This window comes from Schistocerca cancellata, chromosome 4, assembly GCF_023864275.1.
Source record: "Schistocerca cancellata isolate TAMUIC-IGC-003103 chromosome 4, iqSchCanc2.1, whole genome shotgun sequence".
NCBI classification, from domain to species: domain Eukaryota; kingdom Metazoa; phylum Arthropoda; class Insecta; order Orthoptera; family Acrididae; genus Schistocerca; species Schistocerca cancellata.
In genome coordinates this window covers 53,370,346-53,395,035 of record NC_064629.1, presented here as the reverse complement: position 1 = coordinate 53,395,035, position 24,690 = coordinate 53,370,346, and the positions used below count along the sequence as shown (strand labels likewise).

The following is a 24,690-nucleotide window of genomic DNA, read 5'->3' as shown; positions in this document are numbered from 1 at the left end:
GATGTTCTGTGGTACAGTGTGGCTCACACTACAGCGCTCTCATAGACAGCTTGTCATGCACTCAGTTGAGAACAGGCGACTGTGTGGTCCAGGATGTCTGTTGTTGTGAAGACTAGGCTCTGGTCGTCCTACACGAGTTGACCAAGACTGTGGCAGATATTCGTGTGTCGGAAAGGGGGCTGAGCACCTGGTTGTTGAGGAGATGACAGCTCGCTGCTGGCAGGTCATCCACAATTGACCCTCGGTGGAAGGGTAATGGTTGCACACCAGTCTTCTCCACAGCAGGCAGTAGTTTGCATCAGGTTGGTCGTGTTTTGATGTTGAAGTCAACAGGCAGACCATTGTCAGTCGGCTTGTGGTTTCACTGAAACTTAGTACTATCATTCTCTCTTGTTCTAGCGAGATGGACAGAATGGCAGCAGGGTTGGATGTGTTTTCGAGCTCCAGAAACATCATTATTTAAAGAGCTGAGCCTGCACCTATGACATGGTGGCTCTGGGTGTGTGATCGCTTTTGCCCCTGTTTGTTGGTCTCATCAGTGCTCCGTGGCTCACTGAGGTAATTCAGTAATTACTGTAGGTCACTGAGCTCAGGTCTTTCTGCAACATTTGACTATTGCAATGGCGCTCTGAGGCTGAAGTTATATAGTGTACTTCATACTACCTTGTTACGTAGCACTGCAGTATTTGCACTTCTGCTTGCCTTGCTTACTGGATGCCATCTTGTCCACTTCATGGGCAGTACGTATTTTTGACATTCTGATTGGCACATTGACCCCAGGTTAACCTTCTCGGCTCTGAGCTTGCTGGGTAGAACTTTTAAAAAAATTTAAACATGTAGAATGAAATTATTCTGTGACATAACAGCTCTTTTTTACTCGACACTAAGCGTGTAGGCTGTATGGGATTTGTTCTAAGGATTGCCTTTTAGAGATGGGCTTGGCCGCTTTTAAGCTTTTAATGTTTCACACCAAGGTTGTAGTAGGTCTTTACTTTGGCTGTTACAAAGGCACAGAATTATTTTAGACTTGATGAATTTTAAGAAAGATTGCACTCTGGATTTCAGGTTTCAATCTCCATTTTTTAACATTTTTAGATAGGCATCACATTATTAAATTTGTGTACACTGATGACTCCAAACAAGGTTCTTCCCTTGGCTGTGCAGGAGCATTTCCTAACCACGACATCAGGATTTACCACACTGTATTTTTTGTGGAGATCCATGTGATACTGTGAAGGCACTGCTGCAAATGAGATATATTCATGGCAAACAGTTTGTCATTTGCAATGAGCCCCTTAGTGCCTAACAATCATTGCAAAATATGCTCTTAGCAGAGAAAATGGTCCAGGTGATACATGACCAACTGTACATCCTAAGTAGTGCTGGAAACAGGTGTCATTGTGCAAGGTATCAAGATACATGGGAGTTTGGGGAAGCTCTTAAGGAGCATAATATTACACAGTGTTCCATTCCCCTGCAGGCTGTCATTTTGCTGGTGAGTCAAAGATCCATACAATTGGAGAGTGGTGGATGGCAGTGATTGGCAGTAAGCTGCAGTTGGTAAAGCCAGCTATCTGCCTGTGGTGTTTCTCATGCCAATCACTCTGGCAAATCACTGAACACCACATTTTAACTGAGTGTATTTTATATTGTGATAAGTTGGCAGAAGCAAATTTAGGAGGGACTGAGGGAGTGTGCCCTTTAGTTCAGCTGATCGACGAGTTGTGTGTGTTAAAGCTTATTTAGAAAATTTTGTGAAGTATCTGTATTCTGGCCAAAGATTTAAAGGACTTCAATATGGTTTTCTTTACAGCTCATGTTTTACTAATTATGTGACCTCCTTCCACACTTATCTCTTAAAATTTTTGTATTAGCACTAAAGACCTTGATGTTTGTGCCCACACCACCATGTCAAATCAATCAAAAATGTGATAGTAATAAGAAACCCAGTATTATAGACAGAACATTAATTTAGTTTTAACAGAACGAAGTACAGGTTAAAGTGGAATTTGACCCACAGTGCAACTTCCCCTTTTTAAATACAAAAAGTTTTGATAGATCTCAAAGTTACATGTGAGGTAGCAGAAAAATTCCTAAGATCAAGTGGGGAGCATACCACAAATGTTAGAATCTTGCTGTGTTCCCACTAATCTAGCAGGAGAGGTGCCATAAAGAAACAGGAGAATATAATAATAGAGCAAAAAAAGGAAAAAAAAAAAATAAGAACTGAACAGCTATTCAATTAATTTTAATGCAAAAGCAGTAAGAGAACTGGGCAGAGAATAATATGAAAGGTGTAAACATTCAAGCTAAAAAGTCATTTTTCTGATTTAATGAGGAATCATATGCTGAACAGAAGCTTTTTGTAGTAAAGTTTAGAAATACTTGAAGTTGATGGATAGGAATAACTGTATAAATTTACAGTTCTCATATGCCAGTTATGAGACAGGCGAAATACCGTCAGACTTCAAGAAGAATATAATAATTCCAATCCCAAAGAAAGCAGGTGTTGCCAGATGTGAAAATTACCGAACTATCAGTTCACAGCTGCAAAATACTAACGCGAATTCTTTACAGACGAATGGAAAAACTGGTAGAAGCCGACCTCGGGGAAGATCAGCTTGGATTCCGTAGAAATGTTGGAACACGTGAGGCAATACTGACCCTACGACTTATCTTAGAAGAAAGATTAAGGAAAGGCAAAGCTACGTTTCTAGCATTTGTAGACTTAGAGAAAGCTTTTGACAATGTTGATTGGAATACTCTCTTTCAAATTCTAAAGGTGGCAGGGGTAAAATACAGGGAGCGAAAGGCTATGTACAATTTGTACAGAAACCAGATGGCAGTTATAAGAGTCGAGGGGCATGAAAGGGAAGCAGTGGTTGGGAAGGGAGTGAGACAGGGTTGTAGCCTATCCCCGATATTATTCAATATGTATATTGAGCAAGCAATAAAGGAAACAAAAGAAAAGTTTGGAGTAGGTATTAAAATCCATGGGGAAGAAATAAAATCTTTAAGGTTCACCGATGACATTGTAATTCTGTCAGAGACAGCAAAGGACTTGGAAGAGCAGCTGAACAGAATGGACAGTGTCTTCAAAGGAGGGTATAAGATGAACATCAACAAAAGCAAAACAAGGATAATGGAATGTAGTCGTATTAAGTCGGGTGATGCTGAGGGAATTATATTAGGAAATGAGACACTTAAAGTAGTAAAGGAGTTTTGCTATTTGGGGAGCAAAATAACTGATGATGGTCGAAGTAGAGAGGATATAAAATGTAGACTGGCAATGGCAAGGAAAGCGTTTCTGAAGAACAAAAATTTGTTAACATCATGTATAGATTTAAATGTCAGGAAGTCGTTTCTGAAAGTATTTGTATGGAGTGTAGCCATGTATGGAAGTGAAACTTGGACGATAAATACTTTAGACGAGAAGAGAATAGCAGCTTTCGAAATGTGGTGCTACAGAAGAATGCTGAAGATTAGATGGGTAGATCACATAACTAATGAGGAGGTATTGAATAGAATTGGGGAGAAGAGGAGCTTGTGGCACAACTTGACTAGAAGAAGGGATCGGTTGGTAGGACATGTTCTTAGACATCGAGGGATCACCAATTTAGTATTGGAGGGCAGCGTGGAGGGTAAAATTCGTAGAGGGAGATCAAGAGATGAGCACACTAAGCAGATTCAGAAGGATGTAGGCTGCAGTAGGTACTGGGAGATGAAGGAGCTTGCACAGGATAGAGTAGCATGGAGAGCTGCATCAAACCAGTCTCAGGACTGAAGACCACAACAACAACAACAATATGCCAGTTTTATGTAACTGAAACTTCTGGGGAGAATGACATTCAGAGTGAACTAAAAAAATGCAATATTTTTTTACAGTTAAAAGTAACACTGTCTTCTAAGGAATAATGATGTAGCTAAATGTGCATATAGTGCTTGCATTTAAGGGCTCTGATTATCTCTCTCACTGTACAACCAGGGCCTAGAAGAAATCTGCAGTGTATCCTTTCTGCTGTAACAGGCTACTTAAAAAAAAGGAACACTTTTAGATTATAAAATGTATTGTCACAATTGGTATGTGAGCCATCTGTACAGGGATGTCTTGCAAAGTGTAAAACCAATCATGCACTGGGTGTTATATCCCAGAGAGCCCCTCATCTGAATGAGTCATTGCCAGCACCCGGTTTCTGGCCTTTCTGTGGGCTGAAGGGAAGGGAAGCCTCACATGCCCTTATAGTAATGTCCCCCCTTTACACCAGTTTTCATTGTTCACAACTGTGCTGTGAACTCCATGTATATGCTGTGAAGTATGTGTCGTCCTAGTCTGGGAATCTGGGCATTGGGTACTATGCCAGGTAGTGACTGAGTTGGTGAGGAGAATCTTAGATCTGAATCATTAGCATGTAGGCCAAGTTTGCCCAATGTATATTGTGCTCTAGGAAAATGGTTAAACCATTGATCTTCATAAAACACACTGAAAACAAATTTGGTGCTGTGTGTTGGGACCCTCGCTGTTCGTGTTGTATATTAATGATCTTGCAGACAATATTGATAGTGACCTCAGACATTTTGCAGGTGATGCAGTTACATATAATGAAGTTCTGCCGGAACTGTGCTGGCCCCGGGGTAGTGTCTAGCATGGTCTGCACTTTGATTTGCTCCAATTTAGTGAATTGATCCCCTTTGTACCAGCCTGGAAGCAAGAGTGGTTAGAGTGCAAATGACTCTGGCAATGTCTGCAATGTTTGCAATGTCTACTTCCCTCCAGATAGGCCACTTCCTTGTGTTGAGCTGTCTATCTTAATATAGCAACTTACACCCGTGTTCCTCCTCCTAGGGGACTTCATGCCCACCACCCACAGTGGGGGATTGCCATGCCAACAGGTAGGGGTCTCCTAATTGACCAACTTAATATAAACTTCTATTTGTCTCTCCTCAATGATGGTTCCCCTACCCACTTCAGTGCCACTCATGCTACCTTTCATGATCTCCTCCCCTGCTCTCGTGGCTTCCCTACATTGGTCATCCCATGATGATCTTTGTGACAGTGACCACTTTCCAGTGATTCTATTGTTCCCCTGCTGCCACTGCCAAGCAGACAGGCCCCCACGTTGGGCATTCCACAGAGCCAGTTGGCCTTTATATATGTCTGCAGTGCACTTTGACACCTCCCTTTCAAATTGTGTTGATGTGGTCGTGCAAGATGTCTCTACCACTATTCTTCATGCTGCTGGCACTGCTGTCCCACTATCCACATGTCTCCCTCATTGTCGACTGGTACTGTGGTGGACCAAAGATGTAGCAGTCACTGTCCAGGACCACCGACAGGTGATGCAGCGATTTAAACGACACCCTTCAAAGACCAATCTCCTTGCTTTTAAGTGCCTCCTTGCTAAGGTTCGTTACCTTACTAAGCAGAGTAAAAGGAAATGCTGGGAGTGCCATGTTTCCTCTCTGGGGATGTATGCCTCTTGATCACAGGTTTGGTTCAAACTCCATAGGCTTCTGGGCCACCATCATCAGTCAACTGTCTAAGGTCTTAACCTCAAAGGTGCTCTGTGTCCTGATCCATTGGTCCTTGTAGAACATCTTGAAATACACTTTGCGACAGTATTGGCATCCTCTTCCTATCCTGTTACCTTTCTCTGGCAGAAACGCCGAATTGAACTGCCCCCCTCTGTTTCAACCCACACCATGGTGAACCCTATAATGAATCTTTCACTGAATGGGAATTCTTGCAGGCTCGTACCTCTTCAAGTGACGCAGCCCCAGATTCCATCCACAACCAGATGATCCAACACTTGGGCGTTCCCCAGAGGCAATATCTCGTCAGGGTCTCCAACCATGTTTGGCTCACGGGTGCTTTCCCGTTGCAATGGCAGGACAGTGCAGTTATCCCCATCTTTAAGCCCAGGAAGAACCCAAAGTCTCTCGACAGCTACAGTCTGATTAGCCTGATGAATGTACTATGTAAACTGCTCGAGAGGGTGGTTAGCTTGAGAATATATTGGGTACTCGAATCTCGGGGCCTTTTGCCCCTGTATCAGTGTGGCTTCCAGGAAGGATGATCTCCAACTGACCGTTTACTCAGATTGCAAACAGCAATCCAACAGGCCTTTACTAACTGCCAGCACCTTGTTGCGGTCTTCTTTGACTTACATAAGGCATACGACATGGCTTGGCGCCATCACATTTTAGTTACCCTCCGTGATCGGGGCTTCCGTGGCCCCCTTCTGATTTATATTTGTGAGTTTTTCTCTCACTGGCTCTTCCGGGTTCGATTTGGCACTTCACTCAGTGCCCATCAGATTCAGAAGAATGGTATCCCACAGGGTTCTGTGTTAAGTGTCATACTCTTCCTCATAGCCATCAACGGGCTTGTAACCTCTGTTGGACCTGTGGTTACCCCGGCATCGTATGTCGATGATTTTTGCATCAGGTGCAGCTCCCACCCAGTAGCATCAGCTGAGCGCCGGCTCCGAGGTGCCATCCCGTGGGCCTCTGCATGGGTCATCTCCCGTGGCTTCCAGTTTTCTCCCTCCAAAATGCGGGTTATGCATTTTTGTCGTTGACCCACAGTACACCCTGATCCAGACCTTTATTTAAGCAACTAGCTCTTTGATGTTGTAGCACAGCCCCATGTCTTGGTCCTTATTTTTGATAAAAAGCTAACATGGCTGCCCCATATTCACCATCTAAAGACTACATGCATGTGGAAGTTTAATGCTCTCCACCTCCTGGCCTACACATCTTGGGGTGCAGACTGTACCAATCTTCTCCATCTTTACTGTGCTCCGGTCTTGTCCAGACTAGATTATGGTAGTCAGGCTTATGGCTCAGCCGCTCCTTCCACTCTGAAAATACTTGAGCCTGTTCATCATTGTGAGGTGCGTCTCGCTATTTGTGCCTTTCACACTAGTCCCGTAAACAGTCTCCTCACAGAAGTGGGGATTCTCCCTCTACAAATATGACAGAGCCAACTCCTGGTTTCTTACGCAATCACCATTCATCAATTCCCTGACCATCCTGTGTACCCTGTCGCCTTTGCAAATGAGTGATGATGTCTCCCTCCTGACAACTACACGTGGGGGGGATTGCCGATTGAGATGCGTCTCACTTCCCTCTGTCGGGGTCTCCACTCAATCTATGGTTTTCCAGTGTATTGTACGTGCCATCCTTGCAGAATTCCATGGTGCCACCATCTTCTACACTGATGGTTCTAAGACAATAGATAAGATGGGATACACTTTCACATCTCCTACTGGTTTATAACACCATTTATTCCTGGTATCATGTAGTGTGTTCACAGCAGAGCTCCTGGCCATTTACAGAGCCCTCCATTTTGTTTCTCAGGCCTCCCTCCATAGTGTTTTAATTTGTACCAACTCAATGGGCTATCAACCATTGCTAATCTCAGTACCCTTTGGTCTCTGCTATCCATGACCTTCCCTCTGGCCTTGGCCATGCTGCCTGCTCAGTTGTCTTTCTCTGGGTCCCAACTCATGTGGGCACCCCAGGGAATGAACTGGCTGGCCATTTGGCTAGAGAAGCAGATACTCATCCTCCATTCCCTTCTGTGATGCCAGCTGCAGAGATGCAAATCTCTGTCACATCTCTCTTTCCCCAAAAGTGGAATGACATCTGGTGTGCTACTGCTCACAGTAACAAACTCCGCACAGTCGAGGAGTCTACTGCAGTTTTGGAGCTGCTCCTTCTGCTGCTCTCAGAAGGTGTCCACTGTTTTTTGCCATTTATGCATTGGTCATACCAGGCTCACCAATTGTTTCCTCCTGCTTAATGAACCATCCCCTCAATGTGGTTGTGGAGCCAGACTACTGACGGTATCCCACATATTGGTGGAGTGCCCCCTTCTTTTGCCCCTTCATGCTAAGTATAGTCTTCCAGATTCCTTCTTAATATTAGCAGACGATTCACAAATGGTTGAATTGGTCCTCAGTTTCCTCTGTGAAAGTGGTTTTTATTTCCGGAATTAAGGTTTTGCTTTATTCGTGGAGCAGGGACAGGGTGGTTGTGGTTCGTACCTCTCTTCATGTCTTGTCAGTCTGGCACCCCATGACCACTCCCTCGCGGACAGGCCGCTCCCTTTTTTTCAGTTTTTAGAGTTGGCCTCAACTTTTATGCCTTTTACTGTGTGTGTTTTAACTTCATTATTTTATAGTTTGACTTCCCTGACTGAATCCGTCCACTTTTAGTGGACCCTCTTTCTTCTGTGAGTAACTTCAAAATCTGGGACTGATGACCTCGACATTTGGTCCCATAAACCCTCTCAGTTAATTAATTAATCAGTCAATCAGTCAGCCAGTTGTGTTCACTGAGAAGTGGACTCTGTAGATAGTTGGAAGGATTTTAGATTTTAGCAACAGTAAACCTTGTCGAGCCTGAGTAGAGGATGTTTGATTCCCCATTTGGTGAGATATACAAGTTACAGGGTGAGACTGGTGCTGACCATTTAAGGTCATGTTTCATGGAAGGATGGTAAATATAGAAGACAAAGACCATAAAAATTAAACACAAGATCTTTATTCTGTGTTATGCTGACAGCTGTATACACACTAGCTTGACCAGGTACTCTGTTACCAAGAGAGGTGGTGCAGTGGTGAGACACTTGCGAGGACAATAGTTCAAATTTTTGTTTTGCCAACCAGATTTAGATGTACTGTGATTTTGCTAAATCACACAAGGCAAATGCCAGAATAGGTCCTTTGAAAGATTACTGCCAAATTTGTTCCCCCAGTATGAGCTAGTGCTCCATCTCTAATAATCTTTTCAGGATGATAAACCCTAATCTTTTCTTTTCAAAGACACCCTTTAATAAACTGTAGAACATTGGCCAGCAGAAAGATACCATACAGTTGACAAACCAGAATAACTCGAAAAATAAGCTTCACACGAAAAAATGTGTAGAATCCAAAGTTGATTATTTTCGAGGGGGACATCTGCTGCTGCTAAAATTTGCCTGCCAACCCAGCCCCCTGGGGGTGGGGTGGGAGGCAACTTTAAAATTTCAAATGGGAACCCCCATTTTTCATTGCAGAATCAGATTCTACATAATAAACTAAGTACGTTTTCTCTTAAACATTTTTTTGATTCTTGACAGTTGGCACTGTAATTCAATAAAATCCATGTTTTCATTTTTCCATGGAAAATGGTTATGGATAAATAAAAAAAATACTTATTTACTTCATAAATTTTGATTCACTAAACTCTCTCTCTCTTCCTGGAGGGTGGGGTTTGAGAGAGAGAAATTAGAGTTTCACAAATTTTGACCCAAATATAAATTTTTTCCTCAGGTTCGGATAAGTTTTGGTTGTTTCATGGTCATGAGGCCACACAACTTTTGATTATTAAACAATTCATCTGACTAGCTAACTAACTAACCAAACATTCTACTTACTAATGAGTGAACTCATTAACTAAAAAACTGACTGACTCGTGAACCAAATTTTTTGTTAGATTCGGAGTAATCACTCTTGTTTGCTGAGAAGTCTCACGACTGGGGTGCTTGCTTAATTTGTCTTTTAGTTTCGGGTGGAAAAATGTAGAAAATGACATTCATAAATTTATTTACTTAAATCATTGTTCACACCATTATTTTATTTTGGACTATCGCAGCTGTTACGTCGTTTACATTTTTAGAATTATGTACACTAATCGATATGCCACTCAGCCCTGATCGATAATCAATGCTCTTATCCAACCCTTGCTGATGAGTGGCATAATGTTTCGGAGTGCCGCCTATAGGTAGCACAGGCACGAGAAATTCGCCCTTTTCTCATAATAAGACTAGCTTTAGAAATAATAAGTATTAATGTAATAAATGAACTGTATCTTTTACCTGTCTGAGCATTCAGACAGCAATACTTCGTTCATAAAGATTGTCTTTTGGGCGACTTATGTTTGATTACGTTGTGTGACTGCATTCGCAGCTTTTGCTCGCTACCAGTCGCATTTGACGCAGAGTTTGTATTGCTAGCTGGAATTACGCAGAGCGGGCCACTCACTCATAGAAATTCTAACCCTGCCTTTCTCAACGCCCCTGATCTTTCCTGAATTATCTTTCTGTGGAAGAAAAAATTGAGATGGTGTACATTTATGGAGAAAATGGGAGAAATTTGGATGATGCAGTCGCGCTTTATGCGCAGCATTTTCCTGGCCAAGTACGATCACAGTCCTCTTTTGTTAGAGTTATTAAACAATTTACTGCAGAAGGTAGTGTGAACCAGATAAAAAGGAACCATGCAGCTACTGTTTGTGGAGAAAACAATCAAGTGGAAGTCCTTGCTGCTGTGGCTCACAACCCACATGCGAGCACAAGAGAAATATCAAGGCAATCAGAAATTTCACGCACGATTGTGTGGAAAATCCGGAAGCTCCACAAATTTCATCTAAACCATGTTTCCATGCATCAGAAACTGCATGGCAATGACTTCCAAAACCATCAAACGTTTTGTCACTGGGCAGTTCAGCGGATGAAAACAAACCAAAACTTTTTTGCGAGAGTACTTTTCTCCAATGAGGCAACATTCACAAACCATGGCCAAGTTAATCGCCATAACATGCATTACTGGAGTGAACAGAACCCACACTGGGTTCGAGAAGTCAACCATCAGCGACCTAGGTGTGGTATAATTAGCGATAAACTGATCGGTCCATATTTTATCGATGGTAATTTGAATGGCAACAAATATCGGAACTTACTTGAAAATGAACTGCCAGATCTACTTGAAGACCTGAGCATCGAACTTAAACAAAACATGTGGTTTCAATGTTATGGTTGTCCAGCGCATTATTTATTAATAACGCGCAATGTACTAGATCAACTTTACCATGGTCGCTGGATCAGCAGGGCAGGTCCTGTGAATTGGCCAACCAGATCGCCTGACCTTACCTTGCCAGATTTTTTCTTATGGGGTTATCTAAAAGGTATCGTTTATCATGAAATGCCTACCACTTGCGGAAACATGAGGCAAAGAATAAGAAATTCTTGTGCTGCAATTACACCAGACATGTTATCAAGGTGTGTGCAGGGATTTACAGCACGAGTCTTTAAATGCATCGAAGTTGGAGGTCATCACTTTGGACATTTGATTTCATAAAACGGTGAGATGCAAGGGATTTCTGGACAACAAGCAGGCCGAAAGTGAGAGGCGAGGGTACTCGCTGGAAACAAGCACCCCAAAATTCATTTATTTGCAAGTATTTTCAAATAATCAACAATAAAACAAAACCAAACCAGTCGTTCCTTTTCAGGACCACCAAATCTTAAATGGGAATACGTTCATCTTTAGTTAGTGAGTGGGTTAATCTTTTCCCCAGTTGGTCTGTTAACTCTGTGAGTTAATGAGTTCGCTCGTTAGTAAGTAGGATGTTTGGTTAGTTTGTTAGCTAGTCAGATGATTTGTTTGGTAAGTAAAAGTTGTGTGGCCTCATGACCATGAAACAAATGAAACTTATCCGAATCTGCGGAAAAAAATAAATATTTGGGTCAACATTTGTAAAACTCTAATTCCTCTCTCTCAAACCCCACCCTACAAGGAGAGAGGGAGAGTTTTAGTTTTAGCAAATCAAAATTTACGAAGTAAATAAGTATTTTTTATTTATCAGTAACCATTTTCCACGCAAAAATGAGAACGTGGATTCTCTTGAATTACAGTGCCAACTACCAAGAATCAAAACAAATAAAAGACAAAATGTACGTAGTTTTTTATGTAGAATCTGATTGTGCAATAAACAATGGGGGTTCCCATTTGAAATTTTAAAGTTGCCTCCTGCTCATCCCCAGGGGGCTGGGATGGCAGGCAAATTTTACGAGCAGCAGATGTCCCCCTCGAAAATAATCAACTTTGGATTCTACACATTTTTTTGTGTGAAGCTTATTTTTCGAGTTATTCTGGTTTGTCAACTTAAAATTTACTCCCTGTATATGCACTTTTTCAAATCTGCATGGTGTTGTATGTGTAATTGTGTACCATATCCACCCATTTGCTGATGGAGAATCATTAATGGTAGACATGTGGATGTGACACATCCCCATTTTCTTCACCAGATCTGTGCATTGCAGGATATCCTGTGTGATTGTCTTCATTTCTGAATGACACATGCAAAGAGAAGTCAGAATCTACTACCAATCGGCAAAGGATTTACATTGCGAATAAACGCCTACTTTTGCTGCTTGCACTCAGAAATTGAATGAATGTAGTCTTTCGCCCTTTAAATCTCCAAGCTGACTATGAACTTCCAGCATGCTGGAGTAGCTTGGGTCAGCAACTTCTATTAATCAGTAGAACGAAAAACTACTCCAGGTTGCAATTTTTTTTTCTTTTTAACCATTTGATGATTAGTTTTGGGCTGAGACCCATTTTCAAATCATCATAATGTAATCGAATGTGGCATTTCTAGAGATGTCAGAAATGTGCATTGAACATTTACAGTGCATACAAATATTATGATTTGAAAATGGATTCAGCACAAAACTAGTCATCAAATGAATAAAAAGAAAAAAATTTGCAACTTGGACTTGCTTTTTGTTCTGACTGACACCTGTAATTGTTGACTGATGTTCCATGAAATTACCAAAAAAATACACTTTTCATCCCAAGCAATGGTTGTAAAAACTTTTTGCCTTCAGAAAGATACTCACTTATATATTTGTTTTGTCAAATTTAAATGAAACACTGCAGTGACTGTTCTTTGACTGCAGATTTGTTTAAAATATTATCGACTCATCACCTGTAACTACGTGGGAAAACAAATCATCTGAACTTGTTGATTGTATTTCAGGAACACTCATCGTCTTGACGTTCACTGCTCTCTGTAAGCATTTTGTTACCCACCTTGAACACAATTTACAGTATCTGAGCTTTTCTGTGACAATTTTGTAGAGAGTGATGTGTCCAACACCAGGAAATTAATGTGTTGGAGGACTAATTGAGAATCAGATTGCAGTTTTTGATCTATTTGTTGCACTATTTCACCAGTCTGGTTATTGAGTGAGCCACTCCTGTCTGAGTCATGTACATTTGTACAGCTGCTTTAAAAGTCACCATAATCTTACATTTCCAGAATGAGATTTTCACTCTGCAGCGGAGTGTGCGCTGATATGAAACTTCCTGGCAGATTAAAACTGTGTGCCCGATCGAGACTCGAACTCGGGACCTTTGCCTTTCGCGGGCAAGTGCTCTACCAACTGAGCTACCGAAGCACGACTCACGCCCGGTACTCACAGCTTTACTTCTGCCAGTATCTCGTCTCCTACCTTCCAAACTTTACAGAAGCTCTCCTGCGAACCTTGCAGAACTAGCACTCCTGAAAGAAAGGATATAGCGGAGACATGGCTTAGCCACACTGGCAGAAGTAAAGCTGTGAGTACCGGGCGTGAGTCGTGCTTCGGTAGCTCAGTTGGTAGAGCACTTGCCCGCGAAAGGCAAAGGTCCCGAGTTCGAGTCTCGGTCGGACACACAGTTTTAATCTGCCAGGAAGTTTCATCTTACATTTCCTTCACTCATTACCATAGATCCATGCACTAGGCACAACCCCTGGCTAACCTGAGTAGCTTGAGATCCTTTTGCTCACACACAACTGATGCTGGCAACAATTTTTGAAGCCATTGTTGTTTGCTATCACCCACAGTCAAAAGACTATTGAATCAGATTGAGAACGTCTATGGATCTTCGTTTGGAACTGCCAGAATTGTAATATAAATAAACAGCCCTTATTTTTTAAAGATATCTTGCAGAATCTTGGAGAAAATAATCTTAACCATTTATTTTTAACTTGATGTTACTGCGTAGTTTTTGTGTGCTAGCTGTTACATAATACTGTACCACAGTGTAAAACTCTTGTTAACTAAAGTTTCTGATTTTCCAGGAACGTTCTCAGTTGGAAGAAAAAGTGAAAAGAACACTTTCAACTTTTGCTCGCATTAAACTTGATCTGAGCGGATATGAAGATGAGTGTCGCAGACTGCAAAATATTTTACAGAAATGCACTAGTACACTTTGGGCACCTGTTAAAACTGAAATAAATAAGGTATTCTGAAGTATGCTGTTATTTCTTTGCTTTCTCTGTTAACAAAACTGAATTTCAGATTATGTTTGGTCAGTTATTGTTAATTCAGAAGATTATTTCAGTAATGTTTTGTCATGTTTATCATAAAATGGTATCAATTTAGGAAAATCGATATTGTTGAGAAGAGTTCCAAAGAAGGGAGTATAAACTGTTGTCTATGGAAAGCTGTTAGAAAACTTCTTGCCAAGGTCTGGAAAAGGTAATCATACTTTGCTTCAATCAAAAAAGTTCAGTTGGTATACAGGTGCATCTTTTTACTTTATGTAGGATGACATGGGCAGCTAATGTATACAGTTTTGACAGATGGTGCCATGCGACATAGTTCACAAGGAATTAGCATGCTATATCTGTTATATCTATGGGTGGGATGTAGCAATTGCAAAGTAAACTGCAGCTGTCATGAGGGCAGTAGGTAAACTGACAGGTCATTTCATGTGGGATTTCCGGATGAGTGGCTATTTCTAGGTTGTGTATGGCATGAAGAGCACAGACTGTGGCTGTGAATTATTTCACTGCTGCCCCTAGAATAATACCAGTACTAATAAACTTATCTGATAGACAATAGCACTATATGAAGTAGAACAAGAAGTTGAGGAAGCACGTCTAAAGACCCACTCCGTTGGTGGAATAATACAACTACATACAATGATAAATGTAGGAGCCACCCATTTCTTGAAAAATGCCGTCAGCAGCCATGACAAACTGTGTACACTAACAGAACTGGACCAGCACTATTGAAAGACTACCAGTTTTTATTAAATAAATACCAAAATAGCTATCTGTAGGTGTATAATTGAGTTTAGTAGTTAGTTGGGAATAATATTGATTTTGCCTGATTAATTGTGATGATACGCAAATAAATTACAAAGTCCCCCAACAAAAGACAAAGGACACGACCTAAAAGCAAGTGAATTTATAGACTAGTTTGATGTATAGTGCTTTTAGTAGGGATAAGCTTAATACACTTTTCAATCACTGAAAAAAATCTGCATATGCATATGAGAGACAATGTCCAATATCTGCCTATATATTTGCATTGAAACTGGCAAATGTCAAAGGTATCAGCATGTAAGCACAAGTTGTGTGACATGTTCACATCTGTAGTTCTAGTAGTATCAGCATTATTACAGTGGGGCATAAATATCTGATAATATTGAAAATAATCTTTCTGTCAAAAACAAGAATGTACCCTGTGAAACTGTGGCTATGCAAGATGCAGATATGCTGCAATACTGCCCAACTTCTCTTGGCAGTTACAGAAACTCGCGATCCATATGAAGACCTCTCAAGCTGCATTGTATAGGGATACTTCTTTTCTTGTTCTCCTGTATTGTATTCGTCACTAAAACAGAAAAAATCCGGTCGAAGCTCGAACTAAAAGTTATCTCTTACCACTGTGTTGTTAACTTCTGCTTACTCAAGTGTGTTGTAATGCCACATTCCATAAATCACCTCCATTGTGAATTCTGTTTCTTTTGAAATACACAAACTGCTGCATTTTGTATCACAGACCGTGCTTGTATGTAGCAGTGTCTTGCACAGTAGTAGTAAAAACTGGTGCAGCAGGTTGATTGACATTAAATCTTTATTTTTGGTATGGAAACTTACCACACTAAGCTGAAGAGTATGGGACAGTGCAGTTAAAAACAGAATTGGAGTGGAGTGAAGTGCCAAAGTAAGCACACGGGATAAAAAATTTAACTTCCCCAGGAGACATTATGCGAATACCGTGTAACACCACTCCTAGCCTCGATAATGCTCCAAATATCGCTTGGAAGAGTATCGACAGTTTTCTTCATATATGCTATCGGTAAAAGGTAAAGATAAAGTTCTGCGTTCTGGCCCTAGACGGTGCAAGTGCGACCCACTGACTGTCTCGTCATTCTCTGCCGATGGCGCCATTGAATGCACTGCGGAGGGGCATACGGGCAGCACGCTGCTTTTCCCGTTATTGTCTGGTTTCTTATTCTTGGAGATACTGCTAATCGTGCGTTCAGTCAGCTACTGCGTAGTTTCTATACTCTTTGACCTGTTGAAGATATGCAGCTTTACGTGTCTCTTCTGTTGCATACAGTTCTCTTATTAGTGTTCACTTGTAAACTGATAGAGGTGGACCTGCATTCACATAGAGCAGCAATTCCTGTTGGGTTTGAAACCAATTTTCTGTGGTAAGGTGTGACAGTTGTCTCGGGTTTTTGTTGACTAGGATCTTTTTAAGACTACCATTCTTACGCTGTTAAGTCCCATAGTGCTCAGAGCCATTTGAGCCATTCTTACGCTGAGATACTCATCTGTGAGTGGCATGCCACCTCTTGTATACGAGTTGAATAGTCCGTGTCAGTACACCAACAAATCGGACAGCTTCATACGCAGTGTTGTCGTTCGCAGTTTCCTGCTCAACATATGACTCTAAGTGATTATCTGTTGTTCCAAGTGACTTTTTTTTCTTGTTAACAGTGATGGAGAATCATTAATAGTAGACATGTGGATGTGACACATCCCCATTTTCTTCACCAGATCTGTGCATTGCAGGATATCCTGTGTGATTGTCTTCATTTGTGAATGACACATGCAAAGAGAAGTCAGAATCTACTACCAATCGGCAAAGGATTTACATTGAGAATAAACGCCTACTTTTGCTGCTTGCACTCAGAAATTGAATGAATGTAGTCTACTGTTCACTGATAACAGAGAAACAGGCGACAATGAAATTAAATTATTTTGCATTATTGTTCTTTCATAGCACAGCTACATCGAGTAATCCGAGTCGGTCAGTTCATCGCTCCATGTTTAAAGGAAAAATATTTGTGCTTGTGTGCCGTGTTTAAAGTAAAAAGCTTTGTGCTCAATGTGCGGTTTAGTATGATTGGAACTGGATACAGTAATTCTTTCTTTCTTTCTTTTCTTTTACAAATTTTTCTTTTGTTTTGACTGTTGGTTGACAATTTTTTATGTGCCTTAACATGTATAACAGTGAAAGAAGCAAACGTGCTAAATTAAGTGGGGCGGCATTTCAGAAATTATCAAAAGAAAGGTGAGAACGAGAAGATAATGTTCTAAAAATGCTTGGCAGAGTAGCTACATTTTTCACAAAAAATGTCGGTAGTTCCACTTCGAGTTCAAGTAGTGTGGATGATATTTCTGTCTCTGCAGCTGTTGTAAAAGAAGTAAATACAGATGAAACAAAAGTTAAAAATGAAGAAAAATTGTTCCCGATTTCAAGTTTCACGAAAAACTAAGCATCAAGTCAGATATTACAAAAGGAAATAACCTCATTAGTGATGATCCTGCAGAATGGTGTGTCAATGAATCAACAATCAACAGTGATAACTCAGAATTTTTGTGTTCAAGTGAATTCTCATGATGAGATAAAATATTAGTAATATTTTTCCAATTTGTAATACCATTAGTAGCAATAGCGGCCTTACCTCCGAACAATTTACATGGTACACAAAAAACAGCACCGGTGCTACAGGAGTATACTAGAAAATGACGCAAAGTTGAGTCACCATTTAAAAGTTTATGGTAAAATACATTTTTGTTCAAATATCTGATTTGATCACCTATTGATCTTCTTGAATTAGAAAAATCACAGTTACAATTTTGATTAATGCCACATTGTAAGAGAATGTCCATACAGTCTTGATCTCTCCACATGCTGTTTCCATTATTTTTGGATCCCGAAAAAAGACATTTGTGGTTGTCAATTTGTTTCGTAGGTAGGAAGAAGTGCATGCCAGGGTGCATTTGTGGTTCTGTAGACAACCACAAACAGTTTTTCCAGAATGTGTTGACCTTCTTGTGTCTCAGTGGGATAGATGTATTAACAGTTATGGCAATTATCTTTGAAATAATAAACAGTTTATGTACTTTTCCATCTGTCTAATTCTCATTTGACTACATCTTATAACTGAAATAATCTGCTGTCATGGCATCTACCTCAAAATGAAGAAAATAATCAAAAATATTTTTTATGATTTTTCAGATGGCATTTGATCTTAAGGAAATTGAGATGAATAACACAGCCATGTTTCGTCAGTGGCAAGCACATCACAATATCTTATGTGAAATTCTGGATGATGTAAGAATTTTTAACACACAAGCTATTAAAGGGGGTGAAAAGATATGCCAGCTATGCAAAATTTGCAAACAGCTGAATGCAGAAAGACTGGAATTGGTTAATCACTTCCTGGGGATAATTGATAAAGGTATGTTTAACAATGATAAGGATCTACCTGACAACAAATCTGAGGAGTGTGTTCTTTTTGTTACTGTGTACTACAAAGATTGAATTTATATTGGTATTTCCTCTTTTGTAATTTGCTATCCTCTCAATATATTTCTTTGCTGTTATTTGAAGAGTCATCATCTCATCTTCCTTTTTGTTGTGCAGATCGAAATACATCTCTTGGAAAGAAAAAATGAGAGAGTGAATTGAAGTTTTTTCACTATTGTGGTGAACCATCAAAATGGTCATCACATGAACCACTGTCTTAAGTTATTAAAGCAAAATATAAATTTCATTTTCACTGCATGAATGGTAGTCATTTGTCTAATGAAATAGAAGTAAGACTTATAGTGGAATGATTTTAGTGAAAAATCTGTTTAATGTAAGTTACTTTCAGTACAAAAGATCCAGTGGACCTCTACAGTATTCTCTAATAACTATAACTTATTTATTTTTAAAAATTATATTGTTTTCATAATTTATCTCTTGTTAAATTTTGTTGTTTTTATGTTTTATATAGAATATTTTATGTTAATGTTAATTGTTTGATGATGATTTTTGTAATTGACTGTTTTGTAATTGACTGAAATAAGTGTTTGATTTGAGACAAGTAAAGCTGTTTTTATGCAATTTGTATTGTTTTATGTAAAAAGCGCAATTTATACCATATATTGTACTTTTTTATATTTAATAAATGCTTCATTTATTTCAGTTCGTTGTGGCCTTTATTTCTACTTTGTTGTTAGATTACAGAGAATTTTGTATTACATGTGTCTGTAATGTTTCAACCATGACATATGCTAACTGCCTTACAGTGCTCACTGTATGTTTTAACCCCTTCAAATAATAGTTCAGGATGATGCTATCCCACAGAGTGCTTCAGTTTTCAAAAGTAAGTACTTTCATTTTTTTAATACCATCTTATGAATGTGAACTGCATTACACATTTCTGTGCCTAATAAGGTACGAGGTTTGCCCCAGAGAGTAATGGCCCACTTTTTTCCCCCCAACTACAATTTGTGAGTGTGATGCAATGAGTATGAATTCTTTGAAGTTTCCTGAATGTGCACGCAAAACGTATATTTCCTCCAACAAATAGCTTAGCTTCACCAGTGTTTCGAAATGACATCTGTGAGTGATGCATTTTACAAGCAGCATGTCATAATTAAATTTCTCACTATGGTAAAAGAAACTGTGGGGAATATTCACTAATGTTTGTGAGAAATCTATGAAACATCTACTGTCAACAGGAATATAGTTGACCATTGGTCATAGAGGGTGAGGCCATCAGAAGACAGTTTGGTGTAGCTCAATTATTTGCTTTGAGACAGGAGACCATTTGTGGCTGTTACACCTTACATGTTGCAGTGTGCTGATGTTCTCATTTGTGAGGATGGATGCATTATGGCTCAGCAGTTGGTGCTGCTGTTGACAATCAGCAGAGGAACTATTGTTGCAATTATCCACACTCTGGATAATCAAAAGTGTGTGCAAGATGGGTTCTATGCAATCTTATGGCGGAACACATATTTAACAGAAAAAACATTTTTCCCAGTTTTTGCAACATTATGAAGCAGAGGAGGAGGTCATCTTGTCCCAGACTGTGACAAGTGATGAAACCTCGGTTCACCAGCTTGAACGCTAAACTAAAACACAGTTGATGGAACGACGTCGCCCTCACTCTCCACAGAAGAAAAAATTCAAAGCAACGGCTTCCACCAGTAAGATCGTGCTAACTATGTTTTATTATGGTTAGGGTGTGATTCTCATCGATGTGCCAAGAGACACAATAAGCATTAATTCTGAGGCTTATGCGAACACATTAACTGCACTTAAGCGTTTACGGTGACTTTGGTGCTGTAAGAAACCAGGGGATATTTTGATAAAACATAACACTCAGCCCTACACAGGTCTTAGGACTTATGAACATGTTGCAAAACTGTTGTACAGTGTTATCTCATCCACCTACAGCCATGACGTAGCTCCCTTGGACTTCAACTTGTTTAGGCCATTAAAGGAAAGCAATTGTAGAAAAGCATGATGAGGAGGTGATACACGCAGTAAAGAAATGGCTTCATGACCAGAACACGGATTGGTGCCAAAAGGACATACCTTGTTGGATGAAGGCCATACAGCTGAATAAAGATTACGTGGAAAAATAAGATGTATAGATAAAACATTTTTTGTATGTAATTTTCCTTGTGTGAAATAAATAATCATTGGAGAAAAAATGTGGGACATTACTTTCTTGTTGACTAGTCAGAAGATTCAGTGTTAAATCCAATCAGTTCTGGGATTTTTTTCTGTCATTATCTTCTGTTTCACTTCTGGCAATGATTTGAGTATATGAAAAAATTTTGAGTTCTGCCATGGTTCGGAGTCCTGGTTCAACTATAGCTGGTGTTATAACTGGCTGGGTAAGTCAGTGTGAACCATGTTTAGCACAGCAAGGTTGCCACAGCTGTTTAAAACTTCCCAGACAAAAGTGTTGAATAACAACAGAGGAACATAAATGCAGACAATTATTATGAACTGCTTCTCCTTAGAAGAAAAGATTGTTATTAACAGTAAATCCTTTGTTAGTAAAACCTGTGTGTCAGAGACTGGGTGCTGTTACCAGGAACTGTTGGTCACTCTGGGTTGCAGACTGCCCATCTTTCATGATGTACCTGAACTGCCTGCTGCAACTCAAATTTGCATTGGGAGGCCTTCTACGACAGAAATGCGGGATAACATCTTGACTGCCAACTTTGCTGCTGTTAACTGTAATTTGCAGACGTTGTGAAACTTTGTAAATGAGTAAAATAATTGACCACACTGCATTGATAAATGGGACTGCAAAGTCTACATACAAACAATCCTAGGGTCAGTCGTTTGTGGCTATGAGGAGAGAACTTTGTGGAGCTGTTTTCTGTAGTGAACACTGTTGAGATGCCTTCATTTCCCTATCAGGTGCAGGCCAGAAACAGGGCTTTGTTTCACTGCTTTGGTTCTGGGATATGCCAATGTCTACTGTGCAGTAGAAGAATACTTCCAGAGCATAGGCGGAATGTCCGTGCAATCTGTGTCATTCTACATTGCCAGGAGAAGAACCCATTAATGCTTCTAACATCTGCTGCTTAAGCAAAAAATAAATTTTGCATGTTAAATCTACAGTGTAATTTAGTTCAGCTGTTTGCATGTCCCATTAATCATACTTGCAATCTTTTGCTATGCTGTTGAACGAATCAGTCTTACAATTATAGTACTCTCAATGCAAACTTGTCAACATGCTGACCTTACATGTGATTTTGTTAAACATTTATTTTTTCCTAATCTTGTTGTGTTAGCCAATACATGGAAGTAGAGTGATACATCAGAATAAAAAAAGAAATCATTACTGTCTTTTGGGTAAAAGTTTAAATTTTTGTTATATATTAGAAATGTGTGTCTACGCATAGACACGTTCAGAATACCATGTAGAAGGACTGGTAGCGCACGTAAACATGTTCAGAGCACAGAGACAGGTACAAAGGCGCGCGCGTTAACATGTCCAGAGCAGTTAAAGGGTTAAGAGCAAAATAAAATTCAAGGACCTCCAAGACAATTATTTCTGGAACCTTATTTCATTTAGAGCTGAAGTGGCTCCTAGTTCAGGAACATTGTGAAAGACACAGATTTGGTGGTGGCAGAACTCCATTGTCACTAGGAGCAATCTCCGATGGCCATACAAACTTTGCATCTTCTCTGGTGATCTATGTGCAACTTTTCGGGGGTGTATTTTATCCGTACTTCTTTTTGTTTTCAATGGTACGTTTCTGCTCTGAGCTGCTCTGATGAACAAATTTCTCTTGAAGATGGACATCACAAGGACTGGCTTGCAAGGTATCCACAGTTGCATCCTATGCACCATATCATGGATGCATCTGAGAGTTGAACTGTCAGCTGTCCCACGTGTCTCTTCAGCTCACAGTCTTCTCAGGAATGGGATAGGCTACCATTAGAGCTCTGCCTTTTAGAGAGTGTGCCATATCACTGTCAAGTATGTGTGACACCTATTTGTAATAATTTCTTCTATGAATGGTTTTGTTTTAGAGAAAACATTTTCTGATTATTGTTACTTGTTTTTCAAATGTATCTATATGGCTCAAGAACTTTAGTGACTGCTTCTCTTGGTCATTATTGTACCCCAAATGCTCTGTAATAAAGCATTACTTTGGTCTGTAAGCCCTCATACATCTGGTGCAGGAAATATGCCCCCATTTGCTTCTCATGTCGAACTTTTTGATCGTAATGTATTACATAAATTTGCTTTGTATACATTTAATACTCTTGACAGAATATTCAACTGAGCCACAATACAAATGATATGAGATTGTTCCTGATTAAGATGAATAAAGTCCAAGCACTATTTGCCAATAGGCTTGCATTTAGTAATCATTCTTCCACGAAGTTCAAAATTCGTAGCACTGTGCACACAATAAACAGTCGCAACATTCGGAGTCCGTAGGTGGATGTGAGTGACCGGCCAATGATATCAGTCGTGTTCCCACTGCAGGCACCCTCACCGGACATGGGCAACATTACACTTATTGAAGTATTGAACCTTCCATTCACACATCTGGTGGCGTTGCTAAAATGTCAGGTGCAAATAAAAACTTTTCTACATTTGTGCAGGCCGCTAATGTTGCCAGAAAAACATGTATTTTGTGAGTGGTGCTATACGAAGGCTTTTCATCTTGAACCTGTCATCTCAGACCAAGTCTTTGTTAGTGCTAGCAGCAGTACCCATCACTCAACCGAAGGAAATCACTGTAGAAAAAGACATACAGGCTGTACATCATACAATGGAATAGAGACTACATTTAATGACATGATGATGATGATGATGATGATGATGATGATGTCACAGATCAAATTGGTGTCTACTGGATGAAATCAATAACTGCCTCAAAATGTACCATTTTTCTGCAGACTCCCCAGCTAGGTGGAAAGAGAGGGCCAGGACAAAAACTCACAAATAATCAAACAATGGAAAATCCATGATGGAATGTAACAATACGAGGTGCATTCAAGTTCTAAGGCCTCCGATTTTTTTTCTAATTAACTACTCACCTGAAATCGATGAAACTGGCGTTACTTCTTGACGTAATCGCCCTGCATTCGTACACATTTTTCACAACGCTGACACCATGATTCCATGGCAGCGGCGAAGGCTTCTTTAGGAGTCTGTTTTGACCACTGGAAAATCGCTGAGGCAATAGCAGCACGGCTGGTGAATGTGCGGCCACGGAGAGTGTCTTTCATTGTTGGAAAAAGCCAAAAGTCACTAGGAGCCAGCTCAGGTGAGTAGGGAGCATGAGGAATCACTTCAAAGTTGTTATCACGAAGAAACTGTTGTGTAACGTTAGCTCGATGTGCAGGTGCGTTGTCTTGGTGAAACAGCACACGTGCAGCCCTTCCCGGACGTTTTTGTTGCAGTGCAGGAAGGAATTTGTTCTTCAAAACATTTTCGTACGATGCACCTGTTACCGTAGTGCCCTTTGGAACGCAATGGATAAGGACTACGCCCTCGCTGTCCCAGAACATGGACACCATCATTTTTTCAGCACTGGCGGTTACCTGAATGTTTTTTGGTGGCGGTGAATCTGTGTGCTTCCATTGAGCTGACTGGCGCTTTGTTTCTGGATTGAAAAATGGCATCCACGTCTCATCCATTGTCACAACCGACGAAAAGAAAGTTCCATTCTAGCTGTCGTTGCGCGTCAATATTGCTTGGCAACATGCCACACAGGCAGCCATGTGGTCGTCCATCAGCATTCGTGGCACCCACCTGGATGACACTTTTCGCATTTTCAGGTCGTCATGCAGGATTGTGCGCACAGAACCCACAGAAATGCCAACTCTGGAGGCGATCTGTTCAACAGTCATTCGGCGATCCCCCAAAACAATTCTCTCCACTTTCTCGATCATGTCGTCAGACCGGCTTGTGCGAGCCCGAGGTTGTTTCGGTTTGTTGTCACACGATGTTCTGCCTTCATTAAACTGTCGCACCCACGAACACACTTTCGACACGTCCATAACTCCATCACCACATGTCTCCTTCAACTGTCGATGAATTTCAATTCGTTTCACACCACGCAAATTCAGAAAACGAATGATTGCACGCTGTTCAAGTAAGGAAAATGTCGCTATTTTAAGTATTTAAAACAGTTCTCATTGTCGCCGCTGGCGGTAAAATTCCAGCTGCCGTACGGTGCTGCCATCTCTGGGACGTATTGACAATGAACGCGGCCTCATTTTAAAACAATGCACATGTTTCTATCTCTTTCCAATCCAGAGAAAAAAAATCGGAGGCCTTAGAACTTGAATGCACCTTGTATTATGAG

The 24,690-nt window shown here is 40.4% G+C and overlaps 1 protein-coding gene across 1 annotated transcript in view; it reads left to right on the top strand.

Moving 5' to 3' along the window:
• LOC126184915 (uncharacterized) overlaps positions 1 to 18,946 on the top strand; it is a 55,240-nt gene extending 36,294 nt beyond the window's left edge. Inside the window, exons 6-8 of the mRNA XM_049927581.1 lie at positions 13,894 to 14,055; positions 18,080 to 18,302; positions 18,488 to 18,946. Coding sequence (XP_049783538.1) covers positions 13,894 to 14,055; positions 18,080 to 18,302; positions 18,488 to 18,519 — 417 coding nt within the window. The 3' untranslated portion in view covers positions 18,520 to 18,946. The remainder of the gene's footprint in view (positions 1 to 13,893; positions 14,056 to 18,079; positions 18,303 to 18,487) is intronic.
• The last annotated feature ends 5,744 nt before the right edge of the window (positions 18,947 to 24,690 follow it).